Genomic DNA, 20,053 nt, shown 5'->3' with positions numbered 1-20,053 from the left:
TGCATTGATTGTTGCATTGTGCTGGTTGATATTTGTGTTTAGTATTTGATAAGCTGCACATTATACAATTCTGTAATTAATACGAGACCATGACATACATTTTTCTCCAACGCAGAGTACTGAGCCATGCCACTCCTTTTACTTGAGTCACTAGAGGACAAAAATCTTGATAAAATGCTAACTTTGGTGTTTGAGTAGGTAGCAAGTGTAGCAATTGTAAAACATTGCAAATGTGTCTTCCCATTTAAACTGCATTGTCTTATGAACCACCATCATTTGGGAACCATTCCATGAAAGCCACTTTGAACTAAATTTTGGGAATTAAAGATGAACTATAATAGTGTCGAAATGAACTCAGATTAGCCAGACTACTGGAGCCCGATCATAAACTACCCTATGGTTCCCTCTCCTGGTCATACTGTGACAGACCAAAGAATGAATTTTATGTCATACCTTTTCATTTTGCCAGTCAAATCCATTGGAGTTTGTGGTCAGAGGATTTAAAATAAATAAGTAGACTATTTCTGATTTACATTAATAGGTGGTTCAAGTGTCAATTTTTGTACTCACTTGCACTTTCGACCAACGTAAAATAAAATTACAGCAAATTAGTGTTTTGAATTACCTTTATTAAGTAAACTCTACATGTCAGTATTGCTTTATCCATTTTTTTATTATTATTCTAAATTACAACTTCTTGCAATCAGCAAAATGTTTAATTTTTTTTTTTTTTTTCAATCAAGCTACACTTCGAGGAATACAAAAATATCACAGTACATTTTCTACTAAGTCACTCTTCACCCCGTGAGCTCCAGAGCAAGGTTGGAGGTGTGGATTTGGAACACAGGGATCTGGCAACGCCGCCTATAAAACATCAATGGACATGAATTCCACAGTAACAGCTGATGGATGTATCCTGGAAACCCAGTCTGCATATAAGCCTTTATGAGCATAGCACTTTTATGATTCTACATGTGCAGGGCATATGTAAATGTCATGTCCACTCATCCTTTATGTGATCCTGATATTTGATTGGATGATTGTACTTGAGATTCTCAGGGGCCGTACACTTACACTCTTGAACCACTACAAAAGGGCCAATGATGAGTTTGGTCCAGCCAGACTCCTGTGTTTCCAGACCCAAAACCTCAAACCGCTAAATTGGAAAAGGTAACCCACACAAAACTCATGTTAACACTCGCTCATTCTCAAAGTCCTCTCTGCATACACGTTATTCTATACAAAATATCAAAAACAAAAGATTAAACAAAACACTAAAAAGAATCCTCACCCGTACTCAGATAATTTTCGTATTACATTTTTTTTCAATTATTTCAACAAACTGTTTTTTGTCTTGCTTTTTTCTTTCTTGTTTAAACACTGTCAGAATACCTAAAATTCAGATCCGTAGTGACTGGTGGAGGCTCACTCCCCCAGGACAGAGGAATGTTGCAGTATGAATCTGATTTACTCAGTTGTTTCAATAAAAGAACCAACTAACATCAACAACAAAATAAATGACAACTTATACACCCCAAGCAACCATAAAGCATCCTTCGTGACAGCTTCTGGTAGGAAAGTTGGGAGGATGAACATGAGTTGGGAATATACGTTACAGGAAGTTACAAAGAGACATGAACCATGATAAATGGGAGCTGCAATTCAGTCACACACAGATATAGAAAACTACATAAACTGATCTCCATTCAGCTTACCTCAAACTCTGTGTCTCACACACCTATGACATCTAAAAGGAAATGGGGGTTGATTGTGCTGCCTGTGTGCTGTGTAGGGTGTGTACATCAGGGTACACAAGGAGATGGGTGACGTCAGGTGAGCGAGAGGCCAGAAAGGCGAATGGAGAGAGCGTTCGATGCAGGGCTACGGGTCGATGGAAAGAGACAGAGATCGACAGGGCTGTGGGTTTGTAGGGTGGGAGCGTCGTTCCTCTCCCACTCCACTGCCCTCATAGTCATGGGGAGAAGGTGGCCATCTCCAGAGAGATGCGCTGCCACAGCTCCTTGGTCTGCTTGCCCCTCTTCAGGTTCTGCAGCACGTCGTTGAACTGCATCATGCCCACAGGTGTCAGGCAGAAAGCCCCACGGGCGCTGCGGATGATGTTGACAAAGTCGTCGTAGTCGGCCGGGGTCAGGTGGATCAGCCGGTGGTGGATGTACTGCAGTGGGAATGGAGAGGGGGACAGAGGATCAGATGGACTGTAAGTCAAACAGGGCACCAAAGGGTAATCTACTTTACTACTTATGTCAAAGTTAGGCACAGAGATAGGGCACCCAGGGGTCAAAGGGGCATCAAGGGATCATCTCTTTACTCAAATCCAAAACCAAACCCTACCCACAATGAACAGAGAAAATTGGTCTGATACAAGGATGGTAATAGCTCCACTTTGTCCTCTGAGAGACTCTGGGGAATCTTCGCCACATTGTGAATATCAATCCATTCAGGTCTACACAAGTATATAGGGGCTAAGGGGGTAGACATGGATTGGTCAACAGTGTTTGGTGGGATACAGTTATCCTTATGTGGTCCACTATCTTAATAGCATACCTTGATACAGACACCTTTAACTAGGTGGTTTAAATTATATTTCTGCTTCTGGACAATGTATTTCATACTAAGACGCGCTAGCAGGCGGAGTTTAAATGGGTTAATTTAATCACATCCCTCCATCTCAGGGTTAGCCCTTTGTTAGGATTTTGATGAAGTGATGAGAATTCAGTCTTTTCACTCCCAGCTTTGAGCAGGTGCTTCATTTTTTACCTCTCAGGACAGATTCTGCATCATAATGAGGTTAAATTGCTAAATTATTAATGGGAAACAGAGAGCGTTTCAGTTTGCTCACAATGGTGCTGTTTAATGAAGTATGACTCAAAAGGGTAGACACTAACCTCTGGTACTGCTGCAATTTCAGGCAGTCATTTCAATATAAGAACCACAAAAGTTACTCTTTTGACCTCATTTACCCGAGTTTAATATGAACAGGATGTGTTCTAAGGGGGAGTGAAGAACCGATTCCAGAGAAAGACATCACAAGACATCCAGCATATGGAATTCATTCCCTTTCAGTGACTGAGGAAATTATTCATTGTCAGTCATGGTACATTTCCTCTTGAGTACAACCCCCAGATACCTCATCTCATTAACTGCCTGATGAGAAAGAGTGAAGAGCCTGTGTCGCGCTGATATTGTCAGCGGACATCAACAAATGTGCCAGCACACACACACACGTGTGTGTGAGATTGTGTGTACAACTGTGTGTAGAAATAACACATCATTCAGATAAGAGAAAGTCAGCTGACACTGGGGCAAATAGGAAGAGGTGTGTGTTACACTTTACAAAGTGAGAATTTGAACGTTCACCTTTAAAGCCAACACAGCGGTTTTATCTAGCCTCGTTTAAAGTAGAAGGACAGTGACTCAAACCACAGCAAGGAAGCAAGGAATTCAGTGTGCACATGCATGTGCATGTGAGCAAGTACATAATCTCCAGGGGGCAACATGCCTTTCAGCTTTGCAACTGTCACGGCCGGTTAGCCGCTTCCCCATCAGAGCAGGCTATCCAGTGGATGCACTCATGAGTCTCCCTTCTCCACGGTGTGTAGCACTCGGACTTCATCAACTATTTATGTAAGCTGTGAGAAACGCTCACTCTCCTTCTCCTCCCCAAGATAATACTCCCCCTTGCCCTGCCAATACACCCACTCTGATCAGTTTCTAACTTAGTAGCCTGATATAAAAATGTGGTTGTTTTGTACACTTTTATCCAAGGGGACAGTCAACGTGTACGCTCAGGATATGAGGTCCATGGTGTTTACCAAAGAGCTTTGTGGCTAGTGAAAGGCTGCTGTATTTGTATGTACTGGTGAGATGTGAGCCCCTTAGCTGTCTACAGATCTGAAATAACTTGATAGGTGTGGGCAATATGGCAAAAATATCCCCTAAGTCTTGGAAGACTAGGTGAAGCCATCACCATTCACCACATAGCTTATACATACCTGGCCAAATGGCTAGGGGTTGTTTGCGGCCTAGGCTCTGGTGTTACCTGTCAATAGGCCTGTTGAAGGGGCTAAGGGAAGGATCTAGAGGGTAGTTTGCAGCCTGGACCCTGGTGTTACCTGTAGGTAGGCCTGCTGGCAGCGCTGCACCAGTTGGTGGAAGGCAGGCGTGCGGAGGTGGGCATGGATGTGGGCGGGGTTCAGTCTCTGGAGAGCCTCCATGATGATCTCCTGAAGGACGAAGGGGCTGAGCACACCCTTAGCCGCACCCACACAGAACTGGTACACGTAGTTCACCCCTGGAAAGGATGGGAGAACCGGGAACATTTAGTATTTAATGACAATTGACATAAGTCTATGGCTAACATATGTTCTACTTTGAATTCTGGCAGAGTACCTAGCCGTGCAGCCAGGCCCAGGAGCCACTTGACGTCCTCTGTGTATGGGGGGCTGCGGGAGAAGTTATTGGGGTGGTCGTTGTGAGCCCTCCTGCCCAGCATCTCCAATGCTAGCATGCCTATCAAAGAGTCAGGGTCAAATATCACTGTTAACAACACTACCAATTAGTTTGAATAAAATGCTTAACCATAGAAAATGATTAAACTGATATTCCCAGTGCTTATACCATCTAGAGATGCTTATCATGGACACTTAAAAGAATGGTTGTTCCTCACCAACTCTGTATGCTGAGTGCAGGTAGTGAAGGCCCTGCTGGCTGATTGGCTGGCTATGCTGCTCGTCTTCAGACGGGAAGGGGGCACTGACCAATGAGACAGGCTGAGAAGACATTCCAGGAAGAGATGACCCCTGAATGGCCTGGATTGTGGCGCCTGAATGGACGCCACCTACTGGATAGAAAGGGGAAAAAGATGCGGCTCCTGAGAGTGCCATAGAGAGTCCATTATAAAACATCCAAGTTCAAACGTCTTTTTTTTTTTTAACAACTTCTGCTATCAAATGTGAACCATCAACTATACACACACTTACATGGGCTAAATAGATTATTATTTTACATCTATAGACATACAAGGGACAAAGACGTGCATGCACACACCCACAGCAGTGGTCTCTGCTCACCTGCTACAGTGGTGCTAAGAGGCAGGCCGGTCTCGGTGTGATAGGGGTGGACGGCGATCTGGGTCATGGACGGCACGGGAACACCGGGGAAGGTGACCGCTGTCGCTGCCATGGGCGGATGGGGGCCAGCGGCCACTGAGAACGGGTACTGGGCACCGATAAAGGCCGGGTGCATTCCCTGAGAGGGCACACAGACACACTTAAAATTAGTTAGATGCTATTCTCTGTTGCAGTCCTGAGACACTGTCTTATGCCAGATAGTGTGACATTCGTCTGCACTGAGGGACGAGCAACACGGAGTGACGAAAGACAATGGTCGTGGGCTTAAAGGCACAGTGCAGTCAAAAATTAGATTTTTCTGTGTTTTATATACATTTTCACACTATGAAGTTGGAATAGTACTATGACATTGGTGACAATTCCCTTTTAGTGTAAGAGCTGTTTGAAAAGACTGCCTGGAATTTCAGCCTGTTGTGGTGGCATGGAGTTTTGCCTGGTGACAATATTAAAGAGAGTTCCAAACCTTTATTCCAATAACAGCTAGTTTTCAGTGTTCCCCTCCCCACTCAGACCACTCCCAAACAGCCCTAGCAAAATTATTGCTTGAGAAATTGCTATTTTTGAAGTCAAACACTATGGGTACACCGGTGCATTCTGATCACTTGGCAGTGGTCCAGTTGTCTAGTTGAGTCGCCTTGAAACTCAGTGTCAATGTTGTCTGTACATCTTTCTGCCCCCCCCTCCATCTCAATTTAATACTGTAATACTTAATACTGTTTTTTAATGAAACCAAAAAGTTCATAAAATACAATATACAGAAAGAGGTGTATGAAATCAAAGTTGTAATAAAAAATAACAATAATAGAAATTAAATAAAGGGAATGCAAAACTGTGCGTTAGTCTCCAGATTCACCGTCTCATTCTCAAATGGATCTTGTGAGTTCCAAACGGGGTGGAGCAGTCTCTACCATCTGATATTCTCTGTGATGTTCTAGGGACTGAGAGAAGGCTTGCATCTAGTGTGAAGCAAAGTTGGGGGTGTATAGGGATACGTTATGTCTTCAAAGTAGATGGAAGCTACTTAAGATGCAACAACTATCAGCACAGTGTTTCACTGGAAGCCATAGTAATGATTCTCAACCAGCCTATTTCTGAGTTTATTTGTGATAGTAAGTACCGAGTGGCACAGCGGTCTCAGGCACTGCATCTCAGTGCTACAGGCATCACTACAGACCCTGGTTTTATCCCGGGCTGTATCACAACCGGCCATGATCGGGAGTCCCATAGAGTGGCGCACAATTGTCCCAGCGTCGTCCGGGTTAGGGGAAGGTTTGGCCGGCATTGTAAATTAAGAATTTAACTGACTTACCTAGTTAAACATTTGTTGTTATTTCAATTTGACTCTTATTGCCTTCTCCATGTCCATCTCTTATCGAATTCTTCTCCCCTACTATCTCTCCCTCAGCCCATCTTATCAGTATCTCCTTGTCTTCCTGTCTTCCTGCCCTCCCTCCCTCCCTCCAGACAGTCCTCTTACCTGTGGGTAGGCACCCCCTGACACGGGGAATACAGTGGGCCGGGGGACGTGCTGCAGTGGGTGCCCCAGGTACTGGGGGGTGCAGACTGTGGGTAGGTGGGCCTGGATGGTGGTGTAGGGGTGCAGGCCCTGGGTGTGGGGGTGGGCCATGGCCGAGCCGGGAAGGGCGTGTGATTGGTAGATGGTGGAGCCCACAGAGATGACGGGCACCACAGCCGCTGCTGTCACTGAGGCCGTCACCGTGGCGACGCCGGAGGAATCCATGTTGCCAATGTTGTCCATTACACCGTGGCCCATCTCTGGGGGCCTCCTTCCAGCTCCGCCGTTGGCCCCACAGCGTCCCGGGCCTTCACGCTGGGCCCCTGACCCCCCTCCTACTGTCTGCTCATAGAGCCAGTACCACTGGTGGGCCACCTCAAACAGAACCTCAGGGTACACACCGCCCCCCTTGGCTGCCTCCTCTACAGCCATACAGGCTTTCTCTAGCATCACGTTGTCCTGCAGGGAGAGAGGTGGGAGGAGGTGAAGAAAAGAGAGAGAGAAGAAAGGATGAGGAGATTTAGGGGAAAAAGTGCATTTTAGAGAGAAAATGGATAAAAGGGTAAAAGAATAAAAGGATGCCCAGCCTACATGAGTAGTCCGATGTGTCTTCTGCAGAACTGAAGAGTACCGGACATGTACCTGTTCCTTGCACTGCACCAGGGCCCTCTGGATCTCATTGGGGTTGAGGGCGTGTGCATGGGGCAGGCAGCTAAGGGCCAGCTCAGCCGCAGCGCGAACCATGTTGGGGTCCCGCGCCCGTGATGCTCTGTCGGCCAGTGATGCCACCTCGGGAGGGGTGAGGTGCCCGTCCCAGCATTCCACCAGGATGTTGAGGGCAGCACTGCCGATCTCCATGGCCTGGCCTGGAGGGGAAGAGGGAGAGACATTCATTATAGCTACTACTGTCTCATGGACTATGAAAGAAGAAACTTCGCTTTTGGGGTGACCTATCCCGATGAGAAAGGACAGAGAAAAATAAAGCTCCTCACCTGTGATCCAGGAGACGTGGGAGGAGTAGGTCCTGGAGAGCCAGTTAGGTGAGACAAAGTTGTGCAGGCCTAGGGCGTACAGGCCGATCTCAAAGGCACAGAGGTGCAAGTTGCGGTGGGGCCCCTGGTGGCCTCCACTGGCTGAGGGCTGGGTGAAGATGGAGGTGGAGCTGTTGCCCCCGGCCTTGATCAGCACGGTCTTGGCCAGCTCGAAATAGAAGTGGGCCGCCGCCTCAGACGGTTGGTTGGGCACATGTGGTGCATGGCACTCGGGACGACGTCCTTTATATCTAAGAGGGGGGCGAGAAGAGGAATGTTCAATTAGCATATTTTTGTGAATACCTTAGTTGAGTTCTCCAATAATCAGATGGCATCAACACATGTATAGAATATGTAGAAGTCACTCACCTGCTGGTGTCTGTGCTCTTTGCCCTAGCTCCGCCTCCGGCCCTGCGAGAGCCACTGGATGAGGAGGAGCCTAACGAATCAGAAGAGGAGCTGCTGATGCTGTCACTGTCTTGGCCCCTCCCCCAGGAAGCTGCAGCCCAGCCCCCTCTGAGCGGGCGTCGACTAAGGGTGGGGGAGCTGTCTGAGGTGGTCTCAGGAGCACTGCTGTCGATACTCGCCATGCCTGGGACAACAAGGTAAAAACACTTAAAACTCAAACTTCTATCTAGTCAGCCACGTGTCAATACTACCTCTAGATGGCCATTCGAGTCATACAATACACCCTGTTCAAATGCAGTGCACACTATACAGTATAGGCTGTTATTTGAGAGACAGCCAGTGTCTTAATCTGAGGTTTAGGTGGGGTTGTCATGGTTACCTGTGTGTTTCTTCTTCTGGCGGACAGGAGAGCCCCAGCAGCGCCCGCTGTATGCCCCCCGTCCTCCCAGCGCCAAGCGGCTCGGCACTGTGCCATCTGGCTTGAATGGGACAGCCTCACTCGGCTGGTCACATGACGCAGGCTGGACGCCATCTGCTAAGACAATAAATTAAGTACTGAATAAGTTTTACATCTAAACAGTAGCAACAGAGTTGGATTAAAACAATTCCTTCCATTTTCAACAAATCTGTCTCTGTCTACCCATAGGTAGGGTAACACCTCATGTTCAGTGCATCACAGGTAAAGTATGTCATTACCACCCTGTCGTCTGTGCCTCACCTTGCTCTCTGGCCTCACTGACACACTCTCCGGCTGTGGGGTTGTTCTGCACCCCACTGCCTGCCAGACCTGCCTGCTGTCCTGCCGCCCCCCCAGTAGCCACCGCTTGCAAGGAGGAGGAGGAGGACCCGGCTGCAGCTGTGGCGTTGGGGGCATGTTTGGACACCCCTCCTGTGGCACCTCCGTGTCCGTGAGCAGTGTGGGCAGCATGCTTGGACGGGCTCCTTTGGCTGCTGGCAGCTGGCTTGCTGGAGTAGAAAGAGCTCAGGGTCTGGGGCTTGTGGGTCTGGCTCTCTCTGTCCAGCAGCTTGTCCAAGATCTGGAAGGTCAGAGAGAGAGGGAGAATCATCCACAAGCCATACAATGCATTCAAAAAAATGCATTAATATGTTTATTGGTAACTAGTTATTCTACTGGCCACAGTGCAGAAGGTCCACCTTTTTCAGCTTGCTCTGGTCATCCTTGTATGTGATCATGAGGGCCAGAGCCAAGTCTCCTTTCTCTCTCCTGGTCCCCTCACACAGCAGAGGATGCTCTGCCTCGCTCACTGTGGTCTTCATACCTACACCAGGGGGTTAGAAAGATGAAGACCGAAGCAAAAGAGTTAATCGGTTTCTAAGCCAAACTAGCACCGGGACGTTTTCCTATTTAAGTATCACTAACCTCAACATGGAACCACTAAATGGCGCCTACCTCTTTCTGAAGGTGTAAATGCAAAAAACCTTGTGGTTGAACTTACCCAGTGCTGCTACAGCCGCCTCAAAGCCCAGCTCTTCATCTCCAGGCATCTCGTTGTTCCGGTTACGGCTAGGCGGACGGGAACCTGTGGGGGACACAACTGTACAAACAAGATAGAGGGGGACTAGGTGAAATATAAATGACTGGAAGTCTCACTTGTGTGATGACTGCCTGACGTGTAATTCAGATCAATTATCAAGTAAACGTTATATATCTGTGTATGTAGTGTGTGAGCTCAAACAGAATCAGAATGTGAATGTGGAAGGGAAAAACATGGTGAATTAAAAATGTGTAGCAAGATTCACCTGGGGTACACAGCACATCAAATATGAAGCTGGCCAGCATGAGGGGCAGGACGGGCCTGTAGTCACAGAAGTTCCCATCTCGGAGCTGCTCGGCCCTGTCCCGTATGGACGTCATCTCCACCAGGCCCAGAGGGATTTTCTTCAGCAGAGCCACCACCTCTGACTCCTGGTAAGCAAGCTTGACCTCCAGGGCCTTGGTGGAGGCTGGGGGCCTCTGCAGCTCCAGAGAGAACATACCCGTGCTGAAGGCCAGGTTGTGGAGCTCCAGCCTCTCGCTCAGCACCGTCAGCAGGAAGGAGGTCTTAACCAACGTGTTAGTGGCCACCTGGGTCTGCCTGCTGGTGGACACCTTGCTCTTCTTGCCCTTGGTCTGGGGCTGCTCCACCTTCAGGTCTGGAGGGTTGGCCAGCAGGTCTCCAGCCAGCTCCACTGCCAGTCTGCAGGCATCGTTGCTGTAGCCGTGAGCGTGGAGGGCCTCTGCACACGCAAACAGCACCTCCATCTGGCCCTCCTGCTCCAGTGGCTTGATCCCAGCAAAGATGTCTGGTTCCTCCTCATTGTTGTTCTCCGACACTCTCTCTGCCCCCTCCTCATTAGCTGAATTCAGAAAGTAGGCCTGGTAGTCATCCTCTCCTACAGGGTCTCCTCCTGCCCCTGCTGCTCCCTCTGGGGCCTGATTGGGCAGTGCTACGGCTCCAGTGCCAGTTTCTCGGCGGCCATCATGCGGTGACTTGGCGGCAGCTGCAGTCACGGTAACAACCGAGGTAGAGGGCCGAGCATCTCCAGCGATGGCCGCTTCCTCATTTCCATTCATCTCCGCCTCCACATTCACCACGGCAATGGCTGCTTCCACGATGACAGCAGCGTTCTCTTTGGTGGGGAAGGCGGGCTGGGATTCAGCGGCAGGCAGGGTGGCAGCAAGGGTGGCCCGTTTGCCCTCGAAGGCACGCTCCTTGGGCGTGTTTCCGGCCCCTTTCCCTCCCGCACTGTATTTGTGTGGCTCTCTGAGTAGCGGGCTTGGTGAGGGCAGCATCTCAGGCGGCGGGGGTGTGAAGTCAAAGGTGTTGCTGGCCTCAGCACCCAGAGCCAGACTGGAGCCATCATCCAGGCTCAGCTCGGCCATGTCAGGCTCGAGGGAGCTGTCCTCACTGCTGGTGCGCCGCTTGGCCGCTTGGTGTTTTCCCCCTACCACTCCTGATCCCCCAGAGGATGACTTGCCCCCCTGGGCTATCTTAGCCTTGCCCCCAGTGGACGAGGAGGAACCTGCGCCTTTGTACATCCCCTTACTACTGCCCTCCTCTAGAGAGAGAGACACACTGCCCCCTAGCCGCACTAGGACCCCTCCTCCGCCCCCAGCCGACAACCCCTTCCTCTTGCTCACGATGGTCTCTTTGGGCCTGACCGCCACTTCTTGTTGGAGACTTCTGCCCTTGTAGTCTCCCCCACCTCCCTCAGAGCTGCCAGATCTCCCTCCTCCAGGTTCAGGGGGGTCTCCAGCCAGGCCAGCCTTGGCCCCTCTCTGCTGCTGCACTGCCCTGGCCCAGCAGAAGGAAGCGCTCTTCTTGTCTGCACTGCAGTAGGTGATGCCTGGCAGTGGGTAGGCCACCTCCCAGTTGAAGTAGCAGGACTCCACGGCTGGCTTGAAGCCCTGGAACAGTTTGTCCAGGGACTTGCGGTGTTGTCCTCGCTTCACGATCTCAATCACTTTCAGATGCCACTGCTTGAGCTGGGCAGCCAGCTCCAAACGCCTATGGGATGGTGTAAAAAGAAATGTAGACACACATTGTTATAGTCAGTCCAGGAAACAAGGGCCACAGAGCAGAGACAATAGTAACAAACAAGCACACACACCATTATTCTCATAATTGCCACTAACTGAAAGACACACACACACAAAGAGCTTTCTGCAAGAAACTGACACTGTTGTTCCTTATTTCGCTTTCTGTCATTGCGTCTCAAAGAGCTAATTTAACACAGTGTCGAGTGAGACCACATAGCACTCTAAAAGCCAAGCAGCAATCAGGGCACAGTGAATCAGGAGGATGCCCTGGTCTAATACACTCAATGTCCCAAACACTTACTGCTCTAACCAGATGAACTTAACAGAGCCTCAAAATAGTGTATATCAACCCAACGCAGATAGATAGACCTGGGATGGGTTGTGAAAGTGAGAATTTTATTGAAGGTAAGAGAGACAGGAGGAGTGCTGTGTTGTCAGTATTAGACACTATTCTAGTTGATGTAGGAAATCAAGGCTAAGTAAGCGTTAGACAGGAAGAAAGGGAAGTGACCTCACCTATGAGGGCTCATGGTGGGGTCTAGGACAGCCAGCCTCCACAGAACGACCATCTCGTCACACATGCTGGCGCAGGCGTGGGCTGCCACCTCCGACTGCCCGTTACTGCGCCCCGTGTGCCCGCTGGCACTGCTGTGGGATGCCGAAGTACGCACGCTGTACCACCAGCCAATGATCTGCGGAGAGAACAGTCACCTCTGTCCTATCATGTGTGAATAAGTATGTATGTAACGTGTGGGTTACCTGTTCATAAGTGAGACACTGCTCAGTGAGGATCTCTAGTAGGGGTGCAGCGTTGCTGTCTCTCCTCTTGAGCATCTCCCTGACAATGGAAAGGAGGTTCCAGATGCCCTCAGGCTCCCGCCCCCTCAGCGGCCTCAGCAGACATGCCCACTCTGCCGCCGCCGGAGGCTCCGTGGATGACAGGTACATGGAGTTGACGTCACTGCACCGGGAGAGAGGGAGCACACACACAGGTTAGCAAGTATACTTCCACACATTACCTGCGTCCTCTCCTTAATATACCTGTTGCCTTTGACTATGCCAGTCTCTGTCTTACCTGAAGACAACAGGAGAGGGGCCACAGAACTTGTGCAGAGTCTTCTTGATGTTGTCACTGAGCGTTGACTCATCTAGATACCAGGTGCTCTGATCAGAGGCTGAGGGGCCAGCAGTGGGGTCTGTACACAGGAGACAGGGAGTAAACACAAAGCCAGAGAAATGCAATACAACAAACATACAGGAAATGTCAAGATGCTGATTTAAGCTGATAATTGTGAAACGTCATGTGAGGGCCATCTGAACCACTTTATAGCATGCTCAAACCACACATATATACAAATGAGCAAAACGCCCTCAGGCCTCTCTCTACCATTTGCACTATCTACAGTTGTGGGCGTGGGACGCAATCCCTATCTCATATTGGTGGCGGATGTGGTGAGTTACACCCCATACAATACACAGCACTTTGACTCATTATCATCGTCTCTGATCACATTATGAACCCTTGTGAGAGATAAGTATAGGCTGCCCCCTGCAGGAGGCAAACAGAAGTGCAGGTTGGCTGGGCGTACCGGGAGCACCACACACTGTGTTGATGGCTGTAGACTGGGAGGACAGGAGCTCATCCAGAAGCCTCTGGGCTGTGGGCAAAATCTGGAGGAGAAAAATAACAGATCAGTTTCAATGAGTATGATAGAATCTGTTTCAGATCCATTAATGATAGGTTATGACAATCGGTTTCGCCATTGTTTCAGGGTTGGGGCATAGCTTCTCATGGCTACTTGTTAAATCCTACGTTTTGAACACAAGGCTCTAATTACAGCTAAGAAATACAGTTGGCCTTAGAGCTGAGTAACATTACACTGACCAACACTGCACTATTGACTGTAATACATAAGGAGACAATGCAACTACTGTGTGTTCTTTATCCCAGTAGCACAGGGGGCAGACAAAGGGAGTATTGAGACTGGGCATGTTACAGGCGGAGCATAGCTACCTCTACAGACCTAGCCACTGGGAGGTAGGACAACATTGTTCACACGTTCAACTGAATGTATTTTTGCAACTATTGGTGATCTTCAGTAGATAAACAACATTATCTAAATGTTTTTGAAGAGCCTAAAGGGATTGAGAAATGTGTCTAGGATTCAATGCACAATATATGGCTTTGCTAATACAATTTACACATTTGAATGTTACTTTCAGTGGTTGGAACTTGCCTCCTAGTTATGATGAGCCTCCACATTGAGATACCCAGCAAACCCATTATTCCTGAAGTGAAGCTAGCAGATAATCTAACCAGTTAGTGTGGTGCGACAGTCTGACCTGTTGGGGAAGCTCACTGATGAGGTACTGGGCAAACTTCTGCAGCTGGTCCCTCTGCAGCCGGGACAGGGACTCTGACACGGGGGCTCGCAAGCAGACTGCAGACGCCTGGCAGACAAACAAAGAAGTGACAGGTATTAGTGTACATTTAGTATCTCACCTTGCTCAGTTTCCTGTTCACACACTGAGTTTAAATGCAGAGAATTCAAATATAAACTGAAATGTAGGTGTGCAACAAACTTCAAGTTCGGGGGTCGTACAGTACAAGACATCACTACAACAGAAAGTGGTTATAATATACCTCACATTAAAATAAGACTAGAGAGACGGGAAAGAGAGAGAGAGGTGGTCTGCTACTACTGTGTGGTGAGCGGAAACACTTGAGATTCCTGGCCCAGGATGGAGACAAGAGAAAGGAACAGAGGGGATGATATAATGATGATGGGCCGAGTATGTTTTAGGGTAAATAGCACAAACCGCAAGATAGGGAGGGACAGCGGCATGCTTGTGCTCTAATAGCCTGCTAAAGAACATTTCATAGGGAGAGGCTATACGGACATGCCTGGTGCCTAAATGGATGAAGTGTGTCGCACAGCTGAGAGTCAAGAGTCGTTCTGATATGCCCTTCGTTTATGCTGGCAACAGCATGGTGCTAGTTAAAACGTATGAAAGGAAGTGATGTGTATTTTGAAGGGCGAGGGAGAAATAACTTTTAGCATTGGTCACCATCTCCAATTTGTTCCATCCCACTTCATTTTATTTTGAGTAGGATAGCAACCTACATGAGAAAGAACGTATTGGTAGTAACCATCTGGATGTCACAGTGATACAGCCTATTCTGCTCAATGGGGAGATTTGCGCTGAAAACCGGCAACACGGGGCACAGTGTCCTTCGCTCCCGCTTTCCGCAGTAAGGAGAGGGGAGTAGCTAGATAGTTTAGCCAATATAAGGCCAGGGTGACAGCTAAAGTGCAACATTTGTCGTGATTTTCACCTGAAATTGTACAACTATGGAATTAATGTTTAACGTTACATTCAAATAATTAAAAAATAAACATAACAATTACTCCAATAAAAACAGAATGATTCTAAACACTCCCAAGTCCCAATTTCGACAGACAAGTTTCAAATTCTCGCCGAAGTTTCTAGCCATAAAAATAAACTAGCTAGCTTGCTGGGAAGGGCTCATCGGGACGACTGGCTAAACTGAACTGAGTCCGTTCATCTCCACTCGACTCTTGCTTGGCAGACAAACGTCATCCATTTGGGCACCAGACGTATAGCCTCTCCCCATTCCAAACTCATTAATAGGATTATACATCAGCAGCAGATATGCCCATTGCCAACACACTCCCCCTAACCCCCAACCTTTCGGTGACGATCTTCTGCTGATCTCTGACCAAAACATTTCAGAATAAAATACTTTGAGATCAGAGGTTATAACAGATGGATCAGTTCTTTAGGGGTGTTAATGTACATTGCTTTACACACTTAACAGTCAAGAGTTCTGTGCTGAGGGGTGTGTGTGTGTGTGTGTGTGTGTGTGTGTGTGTGTGTGTGTGCTTGGTATTTATCGCGTGGTTCTTCTGGAGTGGTTTCATAATGTGCAACTAATTGAGCACACTCAAGTTGAACTGTGTGCGTGTGTATGTGTGTGTGCGTGCCTGTATGTGTGATCAAACGCCCTTGAGAGGAACAGGGAAGACACAGACCTGTGAGTTCAGTCTGTGGATGTATGTCTGAGAAGATACACATTTAGACAACTTCTTGTTGAAAGCACAGTGCCTATATTCTGACACACCGTGTGATCATGCTCTCAGGAGACACGGAATTTCAGGAAATAAAAAAAATGGTTATTAATAATGTATTATTTCAAAGCTACCTACACCCTACGGTTCCCCATTTTAACACAACCCCCCAAAAAAACTGCACTAGTGGGTCTGTATTTCTAACAATACCCGCAGCAGCATTCCTTTGAAGACCTCTCATGATTTGATGTTCAACCCTTGAGAGGGACGTGGCAACTGTTGCATTCCCTGCTGAGTATTTGGAGTGATTAAATCTGTGTTGACTACTGCATCGCTCTTTTGTCATAGCAAAATGTCACCTCTTATGGCAAGTAAGTGGACTGAATAACTGGAAAGGTCTAAGCATAACATAGCCCCCATGGCTTTGCGAGAATGGCGTCACCTAGGGCGACAGGTTTTCAATATCCACTTTCACAGAGAGGGTGAAAAGGCCGGCCTCCCATCTGGGCCTGAGAGATGTTAATTACTTTACTTTACAGCTATTCAATTCCATTCAATACAATAATGGTTAATGAGGGTCCATGTGCGCCTGATAAAAGGTCACAAGAAAGCTATGGAGGTGTGTGTGTGTGCGTGCCACAGAACAGCTGACAGTCGGAAGTGGGAGAAGACCTACACAGCAGGGAGTGGGGGTATGGCTATGGGAGACTAGGCTCTCTCCTGGACTGATAACTACATAGAAAGAGAGAGAATGACACAGAAAGAGAGAGATCGGGTTGTTCCCCAGTGGAAAACAAATATGAGGATTTGCAGAGTTTAAGATCAATGTAATTTTCTGATTCTGATCATATGGCATAATTCGTTTTAGTGCCATGGGATCATATGATCTCAGAACATCTGAACATAACGTCAAAGGCTGAACTGAGCCCACACACTCGTTCATGCCAACACACACACTCAGACCTTGCAAGACCCACCTACACTGTGATATCAGTAGAGAACAGACAGTCCTCCACCCAAAGACATCAGAGCCTCCCACACATACACACTCATAGTGCCTCAGCACTCTCTTACACCCTATGAGTCACAGATAGACAATTCCGTACATATATACAGCAAATCTGTAGGCTATTTGAATACATACAATGTATTCGAACAGTAATGTGTTATATAGACGGTAGGGGTGTTCACCAACAAAACCGATATAAGTGCAACCACGACTTAAAAACAGACAGGGTTGGCTTACAATCAAAGGATTATTACATTATTACTACTACGTGTAAATAAGTTATATTTCATCTGCAAAAGTTTATTTATTTACTATTTATTTATTATTTACAGAAATACATTTGCCCAAGAAGCACTTGTTGGTTGTACAAATACATTGTTACAGTTGTTGGTTAGCTGTCTAGCTAACCCTAGCCATATTAGCATAGAAGTGACAAGCGTCAAAACACCTCAAAGCAAGACATGGTATTAAGAACAAATACAACCAGCTGAAACAAGTCATCTACAATTCACCAAACAGCAGCTTCTAGTCATTGTTGCTAGCAATCTATGACAACAACACAGAGCCTTTGAACTCGGAGTTGCACACAAATAATTGTTGTGACGTTGTCAACCCATCTATAGGCTATGGCTTGTGTCTGTGCCAGGGTTGGAGTAAAAGTTCCTAAATTTAAATGGAATTGACCATTATCACAGTACTACACTAACTCACATGTATACTGTACTATAATTGCAGCACAAAGGTGTATAGGTGTTTTCATGTGGTAATGCGGTGTAATTCATGTTGTGTCTGTACTCTAAACTCACGTTGTGGATCCTGAAGAGGCAGAGGGCCACCACATGGGCGCACCATTTGGCCCCGGCTCCACAGGTGCAACTGCAGGAAGTGATGCGGCAGCGGTCAAACATGACAGCCACATTGTACGCCCCTTTTGATTGGCCAGCCTGGGGCGACACCACGGTGGCACTGAGGTGGAAACCTTTGAGAGAGAAAGAGAGGGAGCGAAAAAAATAGAGAGGGGATAATATCTGCTCTGTAACTTCCATCTATTTGTCTATGTCGGACAATAAGACTTGAGCAATGGAATGAGAAACACAGTGTTATGATAAAGTGGGGCAGAAACTCTTAGGGTGATGGCCGACACTGTGCAGCAGCAGTGCTGTAATGCGTCCTGAGCCTGGGCTGCCAGACAGGAAATGAAAGGCAGTTATTTCCATGCACATGGAAAGACTAGGAGATAGGAGGAAAAAGAGGGAGAGGGGGACGTTGCCCAAAAGCTTTTACCCAATGGACAGCAGCCAGCATTCTCCTGGTGAGCCCGAGCCGGCACAGAGCAGGAGGGGAGGGTAGGAGAGGTGGGGGAGTAGAGGAACGGCTCAGAGTAACTGTTCCAGATTCAACATAACAGGACCCCTTCAGTCAGCCGAGCTCTGTTCCTGCTCCAGTTTCTCTGCTCCTACCTGGCAGTCTCCAACTCCTCCTCCACCTCTAACCTACTTCCTTTCCCCTCCTACTTCCACTGGGAGACATGGTTTCCATTACCTCACAATGAACTCTAATGTGTTTAACCTAATACAGCACTGACATACACTGGGCTCGCAGGAAAACAATGAGGCGCACACTGTAGATAAAGAGAAAGTGCTTGCTTTCAAAATGGTTGTAAACATTTGAATCAGACCCCTTGGTTCATTATGAATGTATTTGAAAAAGCTAATATATGCCCCTCCGAGGTGTAATACAGTGGGAAAGGTTACATCTCTAGATATCGGCTTTCAGCTACCCAGAATTGTCTTTAACATAACTTACAAGCATTAATCACCAAGCCACTGTTGAGCAGTGCAAAAAGGGGCATTTCACTGCAATACTTTCTGATCCTAGCTGGCATCTCAGTGATGTTGAGTGTAATGGATGAGTCACACAATCATTATGTAGAATGCTCAGTGGATTTCAGGCAGGCTGCTTGGCCTGTAATTAATCCTAGGTGCTGTGCCCATTGAAGTGGTCCATGTAATAGCAGGTCTATGCACTATATTTCACCTCTGTGGTTTCATTCATTGATCTAGGAAATGTCCTAAATGGCACAGTACAACAGCAACATTCCTACACGATTACGCTCCATCAAGTTCTCTTTCTAGTAATGAACAGATGGTTGGCAAACTCAATGGTGATTGATCAGTGTATGGCCACATACCCTGACCGGTAAAAAACCCTGGTTTCTAGTGGTAGCCTATCACCACCAGAGTAGTGCGCAGAGGTTGTCGTGTCACAGGGTCAGGAAAACTCTAAGCCCTAGTGATGAGCGGTGTGGCATGGCGCAGACTGAGCTCTATCTGTTAGAACTGGTGAGTGAGGCTCCGTTTGGACCATTTAGGGCCATTAAAGCACATGTAATCCCCACACATCCTGCCTGCCTCCCTGGCCGGCTGCTCTAATCCAGTCATCTGGGATGAGCAGAGATATGCAGAGGCTCCACCCGGATTCCGACGCAACAGAGGTGAAAACAGCATCCGACCTGGGATAAATGTTCAACTAGATAAATGCACAACTAGTTTTTGAAGCCCAAGGCACAGAGTGAGTGTGGGGCTGTGGAACAAGCCTAGCCAATATGTGACCAGGACAACTTTATGGAGGTTTGTTGGATGTTTGGAGAGTTCAGCCTTCCGTGCTGCTGTTGTCTTAGAGCTGTGGTGGAATTAGGTGAAGGACACTGCTCAGTGCTCACCTATCTGCAGAGGGTCTTTGACAGCCCTCATCCTGTACAGCTGCTCCCCTCGCTGGAACTCATCAGGGCTGCCGTTAGCCAGACACGAGTACAGCCTGCAGAGGGAGAACCGCAGAGAGAGCGGATGAGATCAGAGAAAAATTAAGAAACACTAACTTCTCCAAATACTATGTCCCCTCTGAAGAAGGGCTAGCTATTTGTATAATGTGTGAGTGGTCCCCAGTATTTGGCATGAGTGAATGTTCTGAGTGATTTCGTAAATGTAAATGAGTGGGTGTGTGATAAGCTGAAATGGAATGGGATTCCAAAACAGAGAGAGTACGATGTACAATAAGCCTCATGCCATTTCATTTCCTTGTCATCCTTTAAAGGCCCAGTGTAGTCCAAAATATTATTTTATGTTTTATACATATTTCCACACTATGAGGTTGGAATAATATCTGTGAAAAATAAGATAATGCCCTTTTAGTGTAAGAGCTGTTTGAAAAGACTGGCTGAAATTTCAGCCTGTTTTCGTGGGATAGTTTTGGCCTTCCATGTTGACATCACCATGCGGTAAATTAGTTAATAGACAAATAAGAAAGA

General features: G+C 47.5%; 1 protein-coding gene across 10 annotated transcripts in view; it reads right to left on the bottom strand.

Moving 5' to 3' along the window:
* Positions 1-608: 608 nt before the first annotated feature.
* The window catches only part of zswim8 (zinc finger, SWIM-type containing 8), a 34,210-nt gene continuing 14,765 nt past the window's right edge, over positions 609-20,053 (bottom strand). For 3 of the 10 annotated variants that reach the window (XM_021610481.2, XM_021610487.2, XM_021610495.2), the window contains 21 exons: positions 19,469-19,563; positions 17,553-17,725; positions 13,990-14,097; positions 13,236-13,317; positions 12,722-12,842; positions 12,406-12,607; positions 12,163-12,338; positions 9,867-11,614; positions 9,563-9,661; positions 9,261-9,385; positions 8,824-9,142; positions 8,485-8,640; positions 8,067-8,289; positions 7,659-7,948; positions 7,258-7,532; positions 6,628-7,125; positions 5,091-5,289; positions 4,688-4,891; positions 4,411-4,530; positions 4,134-4,312; positions 609-2,176 (listed from right to left, as the gene is read on the bottom strand). In XM_021610481.2, coding sequence (XP_021466156.1) covers positions 1,973-2,176; positions 4,134-4,312; positions 4,411-4,530; positions 4,688-4,891; positions 5,091-5,289; positions 6,628-7,125; positions 7,258-7,532; positions 7,659-7,948; positions 8,067-8,289; positions 8,485-8,640; positions 8,824-9,142; positions 9,261-9,385; positions 9,563-9,661; positions 9,867-11,614; positions 12,163-12,338; positions 12,406-12,607; positions 12,722-12,842; positions 13,236-13,317; positions 13,990-14,097; positions 17,553-17,725; positions 19,469-19,563 — 5,596 coding nt within the window. In that variant the 3' untranslated portion in view covers positions 609-1,972. The remainder of the gene's footprint in view (positions 2,177-4,133; positions 4,313-4,410; positions 4,531-4,687; positions 4,892-5,090; positions 5,290-6,627; positions 7,126-7,257; positions 7,533-7,658; positions 7,949-8,066; positions 8,290-8,484; positions 8,641-8,823; positions 9,143-9,260; positions 9,386-9,562; positions 9,662-9,866; positions 11,615-12,162; positions 12,339-12,405; positions 12,608-12,721; positions 12,843-13,235; positions 13,318-13,989; positions 14,098-17,552; positions 17,726-19,468; positions 19,564-20,053) is intronic. The other 7 variants (XM_021610554.2, XM_021610519.2, XM_021610538.2 and 4 more) reach the window with 7 other exon arrangements.

This window comes from Oncorhynchus mykiss, chromosome 1 (genome assembly GCF_013265735.2).
Source record: "Oncorhynchus mykiss isolate Arlee chromosome 1, USDA_OmykA_1.1, whole genome shotgun sequence".
Lineage (NCBI taxonomy): Eukaryota > Metazoa > Chordata > Actinopteri > Salmoniformes > Salmonidae > Oncorhynchus > Oncorhynchus mykiss.
The sequence above is the reverse complement of the archived record's forward strand: the minus strand, read 5'-3'. Positions and strand labels throughout refer to the sequence as shown.